The sequence below is a fragment of the Calidris pugnax genome, unplaced genomic scaffold, assembly GCF_001431845.1.
Source record: "Calidris pugnax isolate Ruff unplaced genomic scaffold, ASM143184v1 scaffold87, whole genome shotgun sequence".
In the NCBI taxonomy this organism is placed as follows: domain Eukaryota; kingdom Metazoa; phylum Chordata; class Aves; order Charadriiformes; family Scolopacidae; genus Calidris; species Calidris pugnax.
The window spans coordinates 407,007-425,338 of record NW_015090818.1 but is presented as its reverse complement, the minus strand read 5'-3'; the positions used below and the strand labels follow the sequence as shown (position 1 = coordinate 425,338).

The following is an 18,332-nucleotide window of genomic DNA, read 5'->3' as shown; positions in this document are numbered from 1 at the left end:
GGACTCCACCACTGCCCTGGGCAGCCTCTTCCAATGCTTGATAACCCTTTCAGTGAAGAAATTTTTCCTAATATCCATGCTAAACCTCCCCTGGTGCAACTTGAGGCCGTTTCCTCTTGTCCCATCACCTGTGACTTGGGAGAAGAGACCGACCCCCCCCGGCTACACCCTCCTTTCAGGGAGTTGAAGAGAGCCAGAAGGTCTCCCCTCAGCCTCCTTTTCTCCAGGCTGAACACCCCCAGCTCCCTCAGCTGCTCCTCACCAGACTTGTGCTCCAGACCCCTCACCAGCTCCGTTGCCCTTCTCTGGACCCGCTCCAGCCCCTCAATGGCTTTTTTTGTGGTGAGGGCCCCAAAACTGGACACAGCCCTTGAGGTGGGGCCTCCCCAGGGCCCAGCACAGGGGGACGATCCCCTCCCGAGTCCTACTGCCCACTCTGTTCCTGATACAGGCCAGGATGCTGTTGGCCACCTTGGCCACCTGGGCACACTGCTGGCTCCTGTTCAGCCCACAGGCCACCAACACCCCCAGGTCCTTTTCTGCCCCCAGCCTGGAGCGCTTGAAAGGAAGAAGGAGCAGAAAACTGCTCCAACAGCTGCTCCCAAATATTAACTGTAATGGGGTGGGTCCCCCACATCCCACCCTCTTTTACCTAAGAAGGGACAGAGAGGGTTTGAGTCACTGCTGAAGGTTCAGAGGACTAACACTAGCAATAGGGAATTAAAGCCATTTGATTTTTAGGCATCTTCCTACCTCCTGAGCCCACGCAGAATAAATGGAATCAGCAAAGCCTTCCTTTGTGCACACCAAAAGTGGATTCTGCTCCATGTGAGGCTCAGCTACGGCTCCGTACAGCAAATAGGGTGAGTATCACACCGACACAGTCACCGTTCAGAAATGCATCAGCAAAGACCTCACAGGCGCTGCCACCGGTTGGGTAACGATGAAGAAATCTCCTACTTGTCCGAGTCAACAAACAGCACATCCAGTTCCAGATTAAGTCCAGTGGAATCTAATAAAATCCAGAGTCTCTTCAGTTCAGGTTAGCAGAATAGAAGAATTATTTGTAGAAGTTACACCAGTTCAAACCGCTTTTGCCTGGGGACAAGAGACTTCCTCAATTTATTCAAATCTGATTCAATATGTTTTTCCCTCTGTGCTTCAGCTGAGGGTACGTGAGTAAAGATGGACAGAAGCTGCAGAAAACATTCCTGGATCGATCTTTTATAAAAGCTGTTACACACAGCAAGCTAATGCAGTTGCCATAAATTCAGCAGATGGAAGTTTTCTGTGTAAGTGCCTATTTAAAGCTCCTACAGTAGTTCACAATGTTTGATAAATCCCAATGCCACGATGCTGTACACCTTCCCAACCCTGCTTTAACTAGAGGAATCAACTCCAGGACACCAGCCAAAAAAAATCCCAAATTAGTAAAAAGCACCCCCATGCTGAAAAGCTCACCTAACTGGAATCAAGTATCTAAAAACTCCAGTAATTTACTTTGAAGTAATTTGCTTTATTTCTGTTTTAACTCAGTGGATAACACTGATTATTCTATAACATGGTAATACATCAGCACAGAGTGTGAAGTGTGTATGGGAAGGAGAAAATAGAATAAGGATGGGGATGAAGACTGTCCTCAGAGCTCTAAGGACCAAAGACTCATTAAGCACGGAAGAGTCTTCTGGCAATATTTGAGTATCTTATATAGGTTAAGAAGGGGAAGAAAGGAAACATTTTTAAACTGAGAGAAGGGAGATTTAGATTGGATATCAGAAAAAAAATTCTTGGCTGTGAGGGTGGTGAGACACTGGAAGAGGTTGCCCAGAGAAGCTGTGGATGCCCCATCCCTGGAGGTTTCCAAAGCCAGGTTAGATGGGGCTTTGAGCAACCTGCTCTAGTGGGAGGTGTCCCAGCCCAGGGCAGGGGGGTTGGAACTCAATGATCATTAAGGTCCCTTCCAACCCAAACCATTCTATGATTCTATCATTCTAAGAGTAGGGAAAAATCAAGTCATCTACCCTTTTCTGTTGGATTTTATTACAGCTTCTAGTATTTTTAAATAGGATCATGCCCCCGGGTGACCAGGAACATCAGCAACAACGTCAGGAGTACCTTCAGGAGGATGTAACTTTAGCTGGGTTTTTTTGTTGTAATAATTTCATCCCAGTCTACAACCACCTACGGTAGTTTTTCAAGGACACCGTGAAGTGGAATTGAAGTAGTGCCTGTTCTTCTCATGTGGGCGTAGAGCACACTAAATACACATTGTTTAAGTGCACAATAACTGACCATGTGATCAATTATTACAGCTCAGCCAAGGGGAAGTCATTAAATCGAGTTATAAACACTTTATATTTATATCTTAAAATGTCCCCAGTAATCCCCTGAAACCCCAAAGTTCAAACATTTCTCTAAAGCATACCAGTAGCTTATTAGTCCCCAGTAATCCCCTGAAACCCCAAAGTTTCTCTAAAGCATACCAGTAGCTTATTAGAGTTATGAAAATGAGGCATGAATCTCCTCTTCTCCTGTCTACAAGGAGGAAAATCCAACAGAATTGAACTGGTAATAACTAAAGTAAAGCAAAACACTGTAGAAAAAAAAATATATCTGTTTTTTCTCCAAATTAACACAAATAACACACTGGGGTGTACATGGAAGACCCATTTTTCACCCTACTCTGCTGCTAGCATAAATAAATCCCTGTCCTTCCTGTGCAATGTCACCCACACAAGACACTGCTTCCTTCACATGTCATTTTCCAGAGGAGCAAAATATTTTTAACAAACGAGACAAAACACAGAAAAACATAAACAAAACTCTTCAAAATCATAAACAAATCTGTGAGGCAAACTACCTTAAATATACATATGCCACTTTACACAGAACAAAGCCTTTAGGAACAGCACGCAAATAATTCATACTTGAAGTTTGCAGAAATAGTTTATTTCTAAAAACTTTGGGCTTCATGACTTTACCTCATTGCAGAAAGACAGGCATTTAGAAAGACCCAAAATATCTGAATTCCTCCTCCTATTATCCTCCATATTCAAGTTATGACTTGGATATAGCAGATCAAGTTCAATTCCTCACCCTTGGCAAAGTTCACAAAATGGAACATGGAGGACCATAATGGGTGCTTAAAACCCCTAAATAACCAGCCTTTCCTAGGTTTTTCTGAAACTTCATCCTAAATCCAATAAATTTTCCTGAAAACAGCAACAATTAAAAAAAAAAAATATTGGTTTTTAACTAGTATGTTCCCACAAAATCAAATTCTGGTTAACTGCTGCTAACTGGAAATTTCTGAAAATATGATTGTTAAAAGTCTCAAGAAGTTCTACTTTAAGCCTATCTGCTTAAAAACCACACCTGTTCAAAACCACACGTTAAATATAGACAAAAGAGAGCCTTGTTTTCATACAGGCTCTGATTTCCACACCTCAGCAACTTCATTTACTTTTCACTTGCCCATCTGTACCCTTCTTTAGCTAAAGAACAACCACGCAAACCTCCTGGTGTTACAAACGTAGTGGCAGCCACAGTTTTTCATGAATATTTCAGCCTGTTTTAGCTGAACCTTTTAGCTCCCTGCCGGGCTTAAACCACATCAAAAAGGCATAAATCAGAACTCTTTATATTTTTCAGGGTTTAATCTAAGTTTATGATTTTCTACAGTTACATGAAGTGAACAGGAAAATCATATGACTGATGGAATTCAACTGCAATTTCAACAACATCCAGTGAAAATACTGGCCAGATATGGATTGTAGCTACTGATTTTTATTGTATTCTTATTATCTTGCAGACCCTATGTTTCTCCAGCTGGACTGATTATTAAGTGTGCATGAACAAGTCAAATACCCTATCATTGACCTTGCCAATACTGAGCAAGGGTAGATTATGCCATTTTTTACTGCCTTTGCAACTGCCACTGCACAAAATCCTGGAAGAGTTGGGAAGGGAGAGGGAGGGAGGGACTATGAATCCTCCACTTCTGTTTGCGTAGGTTCTATAACTGCCCAATTACAGTTTTGCAAACCAGAAACTCTCTAAAACTCAAAGTCAGGCTTTGTTTTGTGTTTCCAAGCAAAAGACAGCATCCTAAACTGCTTCCAAACCATAAGCTCCCAAAGCCTGGCTGAAGATGCCAGTGGAGCTGTGACAGTCACCTATTTAGCCTGTACCCTTCTTGCTTTTCTTCAGGGAAAGCGACATATTCGGTAGCTACAAAGAAAATATTAGTAGCATAGCAAAACAGAAGCATACAAATCTGCTTCCTTTGTGACCCACACATGGGAGAGAACTCAAGAAGCATGTGGGGGGAGGAAAAACCACGGCTGGTGACTTCTGCTTGCACAGTTCCTGTCAGAGACACGAGTCAAATCTTTCCAGCAGAGTAGAAAAGGTCCCTGCTCCTCTAACCGTATCTTTCCTACTCTTATAACTGTGGAGCTGTGCCCACAGATGACTGCAACCCCATTTTTCCCCTTCTTGGAAACACCTTTTTAACCCAAATGCTTTCCCTCTTTTTTGCTACACACGGAGAATCAACTCTTTAAAATGCAGAAAACTGTCAGATTTCAAAGAACTGCTTTCTCTTATCTTCACATTTGGAAGAAGCCTGAAAACAACACATTTCAAAGCTTTTAAATTAGACTTTTTGTTTGTTTCATTCTACTTTCGTCTTTCCATTTGGTGAAAGATCAGATTTCCTCTTGTAAAATTTGCTACATGCTCTTCAGGAAGAGGAGAAGGATAAAAAAAATAAAGGAAAAAGAAAATAAATGACAAGATGGACTCGGTGCTCTCATCCTACTGGGCATATCCCTAGTGGGGGAAATGAACGTGCCTGGTAGAAATACAGATTTGTAAGCAGGTTTGTGAGAAAAGTATTTTTTGCTGGCTCATCTTGTTTCTGTGTATCACGCTCACTCCTTGTCTGTCCAGTTGCTGTAAACCAACAGGAAATACTTGAGATTTCTCTCAAGTTAAGAGCAGATGCCATGAAACTGGCACAGAAGTGAAAGTGCAACCTGTGAAACCCAGCTCTGGAACCGCTGCTCCTTCAGTAAACACTGATTAAAAGCCCTTGATAACAACAGGCTCTCCATCTGCAAAGCTCAGGCTGAAGCTCTACACCCTGCATCACTTCTCCTATTCTGTTCTCCATAGTTCTTATATTTGTATGTTCTTATATTAGCTCTCCATAGTCCTGTTCTTTACATCCAGAAGGTTAGGGACAAACATCAACCATCTTTACATTCATATTTCAAAAATCCAAAGCAATGTGTGTTATATAGATTATCAGATATGAGATAGGCCCGGAATGACAAATATGGTTACTTTGGATGAGATTCCAGGTGGATTTTCAAACCTTAATCTTAAATTGCCTTCTAGTAACACAGAAATTTAGCGGCTGCCTAATTCTAAGAGGTGCCAAAGCTCATTATACACGTCTTCTGTTGCATTATTTAAATCTGAACTTCCCTTAGCTGTTTGTAATCTGCTTCTCACTGCTGTTAACCCAGACCCAAACCCAAACCAGCAGGACCTCACCTTCCTGCCCTCACCGAGGTTAAACTCACAATGCTCTACATCAGACGGCAAGAAAAGCCGCAAATTTTGCAATTCCAGCTGCTCGGGGAAACAGTTTTACCTAAAGGCACAGAAAAACTACACAGACAAACTCTCTAAATCTCAGCTCGGAGATGTCATTGATAAAACATGAGTTTCAAGCTGAGGAAAGTGGACTCCATTCCCTAGATGTTATCAAGTCATGTTATAATCGCTTATTTCTGCAGAAATGCAAAACAGAGCACGGATCCTTTTTTTAAAGAACAGCTGAAAGAACCTTCTTTTCACAGAAGGCTCTGGAATTTGGGATCCCAGACACATGTATGTGTCCTCCTGCCTTAAGTATTCCAAGAGAGCTCAGAGTGCAGACAGCAGTGTCTGCTGCTTCCCATTAGCTAGCTCAGTTACAGCTACAAGGTCCTAAAAATGACCCACTCCTCCAAAGAAACTCAAACAGCCCACTACAGACAGCATTTACTACAGTAAATGGAAGTTCAGGAGCAATTTACTCCTCTTAACACATCTTCAACACAACAATCAACTGCATGATTGGATCAGCAGATCAATAAATATCTGTTCTTTAAAGTTAAAAGGTTGCTAAACTAACCCAGCTGTTCACTAATACAAACATAGGGCCTCTCCATTATCAAAGAAAAACCCAAACCAAAAAGAATACAGTCTTGCCACTGATTTAATTATTGGTGTGTGCTAAACCAGCACAGAAATGAGCTTTACTTGTCAATCAGTAACAGTGGGGTACTTCAATTAGGAAAGAAGGGAGGTGGGGCTCATCAGTCTTAATAAAACAGCAGCGTCACGTGGATGCATTATGAAATGTGAGGTATTTAATATATGTATTTTATCTTTAACATGTATGGCATATTAAAAACTGTTGATTAAGAACCAGGTCAAATTTATTACGTGGAGGAGGGGTGCATGTAATCATTCAACCTTGAAGAAATGTTAGAGCAAGGATTGTTGTCCTCACCAGTGCTACTTCCTATAAAACTCTGCTGTATTACGAAAACTCAGCAGCACAGGGTTGTCTAATTCAGGAAGTTCTTCTCTATTTCTCCCCCAAGTTAAAGGGCCAGCTTTTAGCTGGAAGGGCCACCTTCCCTTCAACCAACCTGTATCTCCTCTACATCTCCGTAGCAGCATTCAGAGTTTGAATTAGTGAATTAGTGTTGAGGGGTTGAAATCTGAAACAAAACTCTCTTTCTCTATTAATCTCACTCTGAAAAACAGAATATTGACACAGCTTCAGGTTAACCAAAAAGATTTCTAATGTGCTGCTGCATCTCACAAATGCTGAACGTTTCTGGACAGTGGTAAATCAACTGCTTCGAAGGAAAACCACGGAGCAAGGGTCAAGATTCCTGTTTCTCTCCCCCTCCTGTCCTCACCAAGATCATAAATAGCAGTCTAAGAGATACCTGCTCAGCAGCTGACTAGCCATATAGGTCCCCAAGCTTGCAGGTTTCTTCTCGTTTGACCTGGAAGCTCCTGCAGCTTCCAACAGAAAGCTGGACATGTCCTACACACAGGAATAAAACAGCCAGAGAAGTGTATGTATGTCCTTACAGCGCACGGTGCAGAAAACCTGCTCAGCATGGCCAACAGCTTCCAACAGAAAGCTGGACATGTCCTATACACAGGAATAAACAGCCAGAGAAGTGTATGAATGTCCTTACAGTGCCCGGTGCAGAAAACCTGCTCAGCATGGTCATAAGAGGAATGAGACCCCACCTGGAGTACTGCATCCAGCTTTGGAGTCCTCAACAAAGGAAGGACATGGACCTGTTGGAATGGGTCGAGAGGAGCCCACGAAAATGATCAGAGGGCTGGAGCACGTCTGCTGTGAGGACAGGCTGAGAGTGCTGGGGTTGTTCAGCCTGGAGGAGTCTTAGGAGACCTTATAGCCCTTTCCAGTATCTGATGGGAGCTACAGGAGCGATGGGAAACAACTCAACCTTAGAGTCCCTTCCAGTATCTGAAGGGGGTTACAGGAGTGATGGGAAAGGACTCTTGATCAGGGAATGGAGCCATAGGATGAGGGGCAATGGTTTTAAACCGAAAGAAGGGAGATTTAGATGAGATCTCAGGAAGAAATTCTTTGCTGTGAGGGTGGTGAGACACTGGCCCAGGTTGCCCAGAGAAGCTGTGGCTGCCCCATCCCTGGAGGGGTTCAAGGCCAGGCTGGATGGGGCTTGGAGCAACCTGGGCTGGTGGGAGGTGTTACTTGGGGTTGGAACTGGGTGGTCTTTAAGGTCCCTTCCAACCTGAACCGTTCTATGATTCTAAGATCCAGCTGCTCATCAAACCTACCAGAGGAGAATGGACCACAGGAGTAAGTGAGTGGTTACAGCTCAGTCCAATCTACAGAAGAGGGAGGGATGGAATCCAGCTGTGTACCTTCCAGTCCTATAAAAGTGCTTGGCTGGAGCTTTTGAAGGCAAAGCTCATTTCTGAAGCCAGGAAGCAGTAGAGGTAAGAGAGAGATGGATCTGGGTCTTTGAACGGCAGAAGCACCCGTCTATTGCTCAGACTTTTGACATCTAAATTTGAAAAAGTAAATTTGAAAAGTAAATTTGAAAGTAAACCTTGTGGCACATCATCTTCTACCTAAGCCTGGGCAGCTTGCTCTTAGTACACCTCATCATGAGGAGAGAGGAGACACAGCAGAAGCAAGAGAGGAGCTGGAAGAGGCAGGACAAGACCACTCCAGCACAAGACGGTTAATTACGCTCAGTGATCGCCTTCACAATGCTCCAGTTTCAACCACTGACTCCACCTTATGTTCTCATCTAACAACCAAGAATTGTTTTTTACATTGTGGAGGCTCGGTGTCTGGCACAGGTTGGCAGGTGGCTTTGGAAGACCAGGTTAGAAGCTCATGAGACTGAGTGAATTCCCTGAGCAGATCTTAGGAAATAAAGCATAAGGGCTTTTACAAAGCCAGCTTGTTAATTTTAGGTTGAGGAAAAACAACCCTGATGTACAGAAACTTTCCAGTAAAGCAAACTTTAAATTTTTCTTCCTGTCTGTTGAGATTTAAAGACATTTTTTCTGGAAGAAAATACAAAATGTAGCTGAAAAAAATAATTCAAAAGCCCTTTAATCTGTGCTACAAATATCAACTCCTAAAACTCGTCTTGCAAAACCAAGACCCAAGTTTTTATTAAAACCGAAATACTTAAATGATTAGAATTCATGTGAAGTTTTAATAATACCCATTTCTGCATACACAGTACATCCTGCACAAAATGAAGAACATTCATGCCAAAAACCTCGCCACATGCTGTTCGTGGCCAGCTCCCTTCTGACAAACAATGTACTTTGCATAATTTCCGAGATGGAGTTGCATTTGCTTTATATACACACACTCATATATTAAAAACATAATGGAAAATGGAAGGAAAGTGGAAAAGACTGAAAACCCCAGCAGCCTAACCCACCTCTAACTTGAACACCCTAATTAGGTGGCTAAAAATTTAGGTGGCATGAATCTAAGCACAGATATACTAGAAGTTGCACAATCTTCTTTACATATCTAATATGTACTTCCAAGGACAAGTTGCAAAGCCACAGCTTCTGTCCCTGCTAAACAATTCAAGCTCCAGCAAATATTTGATGCAATGCTTGCTCAGCAAACATCTCAAACCACCCTCTTAAGGTGCCACATAACTGGCCAGGACAAAACCAGCTTAATACCAGCAGCCATCTTACTAATTATTTATTCTTTTGATGAATACAGAGCAGGATAAATAACCAGGATAAATAACCACACACACAAAGGACTGCATCTGCTGCGTGGGGTGCCACGAGCCTCTCAAACCAGCAGGTGAAGTCAAAGTCTGAGAAATTAACCTCGAATGCGGGGCACTACATAATTAAAGTTTTATATAAAACATGCATAAATGCAACTTACAGCATTGTGTGATCTTCTGGATGTTGGAAGTTATACGTTGGGCCAGTTGATTAGGATCCCCAAAACCCGCACCGTATGACATGGCTGAGTCGATTCGCTGGCAAGATCATCCACGAGGGGAAGAAGTCAGACAGTCTCCACCTATTTAAGACACCTAAACCCCACCCCAGAAAACAAGAATTATGTGTTTGTCGTTGGTTTCCAAAGGTCTTCATCAACTTAAAGAAAAATATACAGGAAAAGATGGAATAAAACTCCGTATACTGATGTTTACCCTCTCCAAAGACACAGTACTTCCAATAACATTCCCTTAAATTGGGTTTCTCAAAAACACAAAACTGGGAGGGGTGGCTGACACCCCAGAAGGCTGTGCCACCATCCAGCGAGACCTGGACAGGCTGGAGAGTTGGGCAGAGAGAAACATAATGAAATTCAACGAGGGAAAGTGTAGGGTGCTGCTCCTGGGAAGAAATAACCCCCTCCACCAGGACAGGTTGGGGGCTGACCTGCTGGAGAGCAGCTCTGAGGAGAAAGACCTGGGAGTTCTTGTGGACAACAGGATGACCATGAGCCAGCAATGTGCCCTTGTAGCCAAGAAGGCCAATGGCATCCTGGGGGGCATCAAGATGAGTGTGACCAGCAGGTGGAGGGAGGTCATCCTGTCCCTCTGCTCTGCCCTGGTGAGACCTCATCTAGAGCACTGTGTCCAGTTCTGGGCCCCCAAGTTCAAGAAGGACAGGGAACTGCTGGAAAGGGTACAGCAAAGGGCCACAGAGATGATTAAGGGCCTGGAACATCTCTCCTACAAGGAGAGGCTGAGGGACTTTTTAGTCTTGAGAGAAGGGTACCAGGAGGATGGGGCTGGTCTTTTAACAGGGGTGCCCAGTGACAGGACAAGAAGAAATGGGCACAAACTTGTATAAGAAGTTCCACCTAAATGTGAGGAGGAACTTCTTGCCTGTGAGAGTGGGAGAGCACTGGAACAGGCTGCCCAGAGAGGTGGTGGAGTCTCCTTCTCTGGAGACATTCAAAACCTGCCAGGACAAGTTCCTGTGCAACCTGCTATAGGTAGACCCACTCTGGTGGGGGGGTTGGACTAGATGATCTCCAGACGTCCCTTCCAACCCCATAGCATTCTATGATAATGTCTCTTTTGAATTTCCTACAATAACTCTTACTATTAAGATTGTTAGTAATACACATGGCTTAAGATCTGCAATTACTTTACAGCATCACAGAAACTACACCCTTTGTCCAACTTCTTACCTATTTTCCCCACTGTAAGCAAAGAAAAAGAACACATTTTAATTTGTTGCCATTCCAGAAAAAAAAAAAATTATGTTTAACCCATCAATACCAAATCCTCTGATGAATTATGTCCCAAGCCACTTACAAGGTTATTTCCATACCATGTATCACCCATCCCACCAGTACAACCTAGCATACATAAACCACTGGAAAAAGACCCAGCAGGTATCACACAAGATTCCAGAATGAAGGAGGCACCTAATTCCCTCTAAACACCAATCATTTGGATCAACTTTTGAATCAGTTTTACTTGTAATCCAATTTCATCTCAATTCAATGAAACTTTATCCTGTTTCAGCTGTTGTGTTTCTCAATATGAACTCATTTTTCAAGAGCTTGGTATGCAAATGCATTTTTAGGGGTGTTTTTCACACCCAGAACTACCATATCTTATGTAAAAAGGTCAAAATCTGACAAATACTCACAAACACACTTGCCCTAAGAGCACACATACACAATCATGCAGCATGGAACCACAAGAGGTGTCTCAGTCCACTTTCCATCCCTACAGGCCAATTTTGCATAAACTCAGAAATGTCTCAATCCACATTAAGGAGACAGAGCTTTGGATATGCTATCAAAACTGGGAATGTATTTATCTGCTGCAAGAACACAGACTCATCAAGAGTATGTGCATCCAACACAACGCCATGATTTCATCCTAAACTTTATCCTTCCCACTCTCCTGCACGTCACCTTCATGGCTTCAACATTTTAACCTCACCAGTTCCCATGTATTTATCTGCTGCAAGAACACAGACTCATCAAGAGTATGTGCATCCAACACAACGCCATGATTTCATCCTAAACTTTATCCTTCCCACTCTCCTGCACGTCACCTTCATGGCTTCAACATTTTAACCTCACCAATTCCCCACACTTTCACTGTTCAACCCAAACCCTGTGCCTTCCAAGCAATGTCCTCTTCTCCTGGCCTGTCAGCCTCTGCTTAACAGGCACTGGCTAAAAACTTCATTGCAGGGAGAGAGAGAAAGCACATTTAAATGTTTAAGCAGCAAAGAAGGAAATGAAAAGGCCAACTGATTTGTCAAGTGTGAGCCCAGCTGTGCTACAGTTAGCAAACTCAAGTCCTTATGAATTATTTAAATAAAATACATAAAATTAACAGTCCTTGTTACCAAACAAGGACTTTCTTTTTTTCCACCTTCAGAAATGCCCGCATTAATACAGCGCAGCAACACCCTGGTTGGTTTAAAACATGACTTTTTTCATGTCTCTGTGATATGAAATGATCTCTAGTAGAGCTGCCAACACACACACACATGTTGGTAAGACACATCCCACCAGAACTTCACTGGAATTACAACTACCAAGGTCAGGCTCATCCCTGCTTCACAATTTCCATGAGTCTCCACAGAATTTTTTCCTGTCTCTGTCTGTACCAGATGCAGATTCTAGTTATTTTGGGTCACAGACTAAAGCCTGAAGTCAGTCTGTCAGCCTAAATCCCACTTATCTGGCCCGAGGCTGGAGTAACAACCCTTGATCTTTTTGGAAACTCCAGGCAATATTGCATTGAATTTGTGTTGTAAGACCAAAGCCGTGCAAACCTTATAGCAAATAAATGGTTCTATCCCTTGGTATCTTGACTAAGTGAGGAAATTTTATCAATGTTGCAGAAAAAAGAATCATAGGTATAGTGCAAACCTTATAGCAAATAAATGGTTCTATCCCTTGGTATCTTGACTAAGTGAGGAAATTTTATCAATGTTGCAGAAAACAGAATCATAGGTATAAAAAAAAAACCCACAAAAAACCCCTTTAAAAAAAAAAAACAAACACAAAAAAAGCCCTAAAAAAGTTAGTTTGAAAAAAAATATTCCTCGGAACTGTTGATATTGTTCATTTCTTTTAAAAGTTATGGCTATTTCTAGACTAGCTACATGCTAACTACAACGCTGGCGCTGGCTAAAAAGTATTTTTAGCCAACTATTATATTTAATGTTAGAAATTAAACATTAAAACGCAGTTGCTCAGGAGAAGAGACAGCACAAGACCAAATCACCTTGTGTAGAAAGGCTATGGAACTAACTGAAACAGTCCTTCATGACTGTTTGCTCTCCCTTCGTATTTGCATTCAGCAGGCAGCTGCCTGTAACACAGATCCCAGCAACAGCGTTACAATCAGGGGATACACACGGAATATCTCATCCAAGACTTGACAAAAGGTATCTTTAAACCAGTTCCACTGCACTAAACTGCCAAATGTGCAGGTTTTACAACACAGAAGACTTTCAGCTTTTCAACTTTTGGGCAGTAAAACACAAGACATAACGAGAGGACGTTCAGGTGACGGACTGCAAAGGCCACAGGATATAGTTCAGCTTCTCCTCTGCACGTGTAGATCTCTAATTCTTGATACAATTCTTCCTATGGACACACATATTTCTATTAAGATTTATAGTAAATTTCTAGGATAGCAGTGTAAATTCACAGCATACAAGTTCTTAAATTTCTAGGATAGCAGTGTAAATTCACAACCATTTTACTTCATACAAGTTCCTCCACCAGCAATGGTATTCCCGAGCATGTCAGTAACACAGGGTCAACCACCAGCTCTCGTCACTTCCCAATCTTCACCACAAACACCCCAAGTCAAGAAAAAAACCAAACTGAATAACCCAAGGAGAAGGAAATTTTTCTATTTGTTTATTATTATTTTTTAAACAGGAAGTGTGAGCTTCTTCCTCATTCTGGTTCTCACAGCAACACGGGTGTCAGAACCGAACAAATACCTTATTTCCACTCACACACCCTTCACTTGTTGTCACCAAATTACTCTGATTCCTCTGAAAACACAAGGAGCTGGGCCCTTGGGAAGTCAGAGGGACTTTTGCCAATGGCTTTGACAAGGTCAGGCTTCCAGCCACCAGGAAACAAAACAGACGCCTGCACCAAGTGTTTCCTTCCACACCAAGTTGACAGGAGCATTCATCAAGACTCCGAATTTCCATTGAAATTACCCCTTTTCACCCCCACAGCGTTTAACTGCCCCGTCCTGATGTATTTTGGTGTTACTGCCTGCTTAACTTTTAAAAATGTGAAAGTTAATCATCAGCTGCAGTTGAAGGAAGGACACTTTGCTTTCAAACTGGAACAGAGCTGTATCTGGGGTAGCATTTGGTTCCTCTCAAAAGTTTCAGTTGGGTGTGAGCTTTGGATTGTACCTTCCACCTTCCGCTCAACATCTCGGTCTTTGAATGGGGAATGCAGCTTTGGTGGCAACGCGGCTGGTGAAGATACTGAAGAAAATCTTAAGAACTGAGTCTACTGGCACAACTGAAATAAAGAATCAGAGCACTGAAGCAAGACCTCTACACAGAGATGAAGTTTAAAGAATTCAAAGGATTGCTGTATAAATATATGGGGGTTTTTTTTCCTAATTTCTGATTTAACTGGTTCCTGCATCAGTGACTCCACAGCCAAGTGAAAAATGAAGCTTAGTATCAACTTCTTTCCTAGAAAAGTGTTTTCAGGCATGGGGAAAAAAAAATAATCCACTTTTCCCTTGGCTATTTGCAGTCAGCCAAATGCACAGACAAGAAAGTGGGAAAACTCCACAACTGAGCAGCTTCCCCGTGCCCTTCTTGAAAGCTCCACAGGGACAAAACGATGTGATGGGACATGACAAGCACAGCACGTGTTAGATCTCAGCAGCATCACCTAAATTTCACTGAATTTCACTGAATTTTAGAGTTGGAAGGGACCATAGAGATCACCTAGTCCAACTCCCCTGCTGAAGCAGGATTGCCTAGAGCTAGAGCATGTTACTCAGGACAAATATCTTGCAGGATCCAGCCAGCTACAGCTAATAAGCACCTAATCTATTTTGTATTTTCTCATTTAGATATTCTAAGAGTTTTCTTTCTCCTAGAAATCGAGCCCATAAGAACCCGTAAGTCATTTTACTGTTCAAGTAATGTTTTAGCATCGGGACCTCGAAATGTTTATGTAGATTCTTAACTTTCAAAAAAAAAGAAGTACAAGCTGCATTCCATAGAAAGGCTTGAAAATTTAAATCTGATCTGAATTAGGATTTTATGCCTTTAAATATCCAGAGACAAGTCATGGGGCTTTCTTGTACATGATATTTTTTTTTTCTAAATAAAGGTCACAAAAACAAAGCTTCTCCCAAACAACTCCTAAATGTGACTTCCTTTGTAAACTACTGCCAAGAAAAAGTGCAAAATCCTCCAAGCACTGTGAAAACACAGACAAAAAATGACAAACCCTTGAAGACTTTGGCAAAAAAAAAAAAAAAAAAACCAAACTAAATTGCAGCCAGTCACAATCTTACTATAGAAAATTTCTAACATGGTAACAGCCATGATTAGTAAGATTTCTGCAATATAAGAATGCTCAATCTATTTCACCTCAGTAGATTTTACCACCCAAATACTGAGATAAGACAAGGTGCATCCACGAAGTGACTCTGGCACTTACCTAAGGCAACCAAAGCAACATTACTCTCTTCAGACAGCGTCTGCTGCTGACTTTAGCAGTAATTTTGCAGCAGGTAAAATTAATCTTAAATAAAAATTCTAAAAAAAAGCTCTTGGAATAAAGGTCAGACCATACACTGTAAGATAAGTCCTTCCTGCTACAGCACCTGAAGGAATCTCATAATCAACTCATAGCAACTGACTTTGTAATACACAAGTGAGCACTAAATCTGTCACAATTTTCTCTAGTGGGTATGAGGGAGGTTAAGTTTTGTCTGGATTTATCTATTTTATCCCCTTATACTTAGGCTCAAATATTTAGAAACAGATCTCATTTTCCACTTTGTACTTTTATAGCTCCTATTGTGCTGGAATCTTGGTCCAAAAAGGCAGGTTGGGGACTTCCATAATAAAAACCCAATTATGCAGCATAATAAACATGCAAACAAAATAGCAGTAAAAATAATTCCTTCCTGCCTTCTTAAAAGGAACAAAAAAAAAAAAAAATCTAGATTTTCTTTTATCATCTAGTTTCAGGTAAAAGTCAAACTTAAATCCATAAGGAAAAAAACAAGCACAATTTATTGAAAACTTTCTTTGCTGTAATGCAGCGACACTAGCATCAAAGATGTCACGAGGCAATTTTCCACCCTGCCCAACTCCCTCAGCCTTGCCACATTAGTCACGCTGAAACATACCAAAACCAAGCTTACATCGTGTAATGGATAGAAGAATTTTATATTATTTTTTTTAGGAAGGAAAAAAGTTAGGTAGTTTCACTGTTTTTAGTCGTTTTCCCTAGAAACGATTCTGTCCAAAGACTTAATTTGAAGTGGTGGCGTTTAGAGCTGCCCAGTGTGGAAAAGTGAATTACAGAAGCCTGAAATCCTGTTAGAGGCCTAATGCATCACCAAGGCTCAGCATATATGGCTAAAAAAGGAATATGCTTATCATTGTCTGATTCATCCCCACTGATAAAGAAGTAGGTGAGGGAAGCCAGGTTGGGGACTTCCATAATAAAAACCCAATTATGCAGCATAATAAACATGCAAACAAAATAGCAGTAAAAATAGTTCCTTCCTGCCTTCTTAAAAGGAACAAAAAAAAAAAAAAATCTAGATTTTCTTTTATCATCTAGTTTCAGGTAAAAGTCAAACTTAAATCCATAAGGAAAAAAACAAGCACAATTTATTGAAAACTTTCTTTGCTGTAATGCAGCGACACTAGCATCAAAGATGTCACGAGGCAATTTTCCACCCTGCCCAACTCCCTCAGCCTTGCCACATTAGTCACGCTGAAACATACCAAAACCAAGCTTACATCGTGTAATGGATAGAAGAATTTTATATTATTTTTTTTAGGAAGGAAAAAAGTTAGGTAGTTTCACTGTTTTTAGTCGTTTTCCCTAGAAACGATTCTGTCCAAAGATTTAATTTGAAGCGGTGGCGTTTAGAACTGCCCAGCGTGGAAAAGTGAATTACAGAAGCCTGAAATCCTGTTAGAGGCCTAATGCATCACCAAGGCTCAGCATATATGGCTAAAAAAGGAATATGCTTATCATTGTCTGATTCATCCCCACTGATAAAGAAGTAGGTGAGGGAAGCGCAGAGCTTTCACAGGCCTAACAGACATATTGGTTCTCTGGGAAATGCCCAAAGTAAGGAAATTATGTTTCCTAGAAGAGCACAAAGTGTTTAGAGGCCTGATGAGGAAGCAGGAATAGGAAAATGAACGCTGGGTACTGGAAGGGTTGGAGAAAGGAGGGAAGGGTTGGGCTGAAAACAGACCCAACACGAAGTGCTGCTGGCAGAAAAACAACATCTCATGGGAAAACAAAGATGGACCAGAACCACAGGAAATCAAGCACATGACACATGTACACCCCAATCTCCCTAACTGCAGCGTGTTCACTTTGAACCAAACACTCAGATCAAGTACACAGAGGGAGAAGTTATCTATGAAAAAAAAATCTGATTGAGCTGGATGCTGAGTCTCTCTGGGGCCTACCAGGATGGCAATGACTACATACACCTCATGGCCTTTTTTCTCCGCCCATGGAGTTTCACTTCAAGGTAAGCCAGCAAGAAGAGTGCTACTTAATATTCTGATATAAGACTACAAGAGGGGTCTTCATGAATGGAACACAGATACAGTATCACAGAATGGTCTGGGTTGGAAGGGACCTTAAAGATCACCCAGTTCCAACCCCCTGCCCTGGGCAGGGACACCTCCCACCAGACCAGGTTGCTCCAAGCACCGTCCAGCCTGGCCTTGAACGATACCACCACTTAGCATCCCATTCTTCTAATTTTAATATATTTTAATGTATTTTTTTCTTTCTTTTCTATGAACAGCTCTTGCACAAAACCCCAGGCTCCAAGCAGAAGCTGGCAAAGCAGAGGCCTGGATGATGGCCGGTCAGGAGGGCTCCACTCTTTGCTGGCACATCTCTCTGCCTTTCCTTCCTCTGCCGTGTTCTTCAGCAGAAGGGGTCACAAAACACGAGTGTCCCGGGATTTTATCACCGTTCTTCAATTAAGATTTGCATTTCACCCTGAGCGGAGTGAAACCTTCCACTTCCCTCTACGAGGTGCCCAGGCCTGACACAGCGGCGAGGGGGTCACCAGGAGGAAAGCAAGCAAGGCCCTGGCTCTCCATTTACATACAGATGTGATTTTTATCCTCTCCCTTCCCTCCTGCCGCCCTGCCTTTGCTCCCCTATGCCTTGGAACAGCACCGGGCGCGTTTCATTCAACAGGGCGGCGTTGACCCAGCCCACCCGACGGCGGGGTAGAACACCAGCTGTAGGCCCCGAGGCCCCCGCCTCCCCGGGCAGCGTGGAGCCCACAGCCGGGCTACCGGGGGGTTGTGAGGGCGAGGGGAAGGCGGGCGGTGACACAACACAACCCCACCCCACATTCAACCCTTGTCCCCAAGCCCAGCCGGCCCCACAGCCCCCTCATCCCAGCCGAGGGCCCGCCGAGGCGCTGCGGCCTCAGCCCCGGCCCGCTGCGGCCCTCCCCGCCGCCCTCCCACAGGCTCCCCCCCGG

At 42.6% G+C, this 18,332-nt stretch overlaps 1 protein-coding gene across 1 annotated transcript in view; it reads right to left on the bottom strand.

Moving 5' to 3' along the window:
- Positions 1–9,660, bottom strand: part of LOC106886670 (syntaxin-7-like) — a gene marked incomplete at its 3' end in the record, with an annotated part of 31,471 nt that extends 21,811 nt beyond the window's left edge. The window contains exon 1 of the mRNA XM_014939804.1: positions 9,512–9,660. Coding sequence (XP_014795290.1) covers positions 9,512–9,593 — 82 coding nt within the window. The remainder of the gene's footprint in view (positions 1–9,511) is intronic.
- Between the last annotated feature and the right edge of the window lie 8,672 nt (positions 9,661–18,332).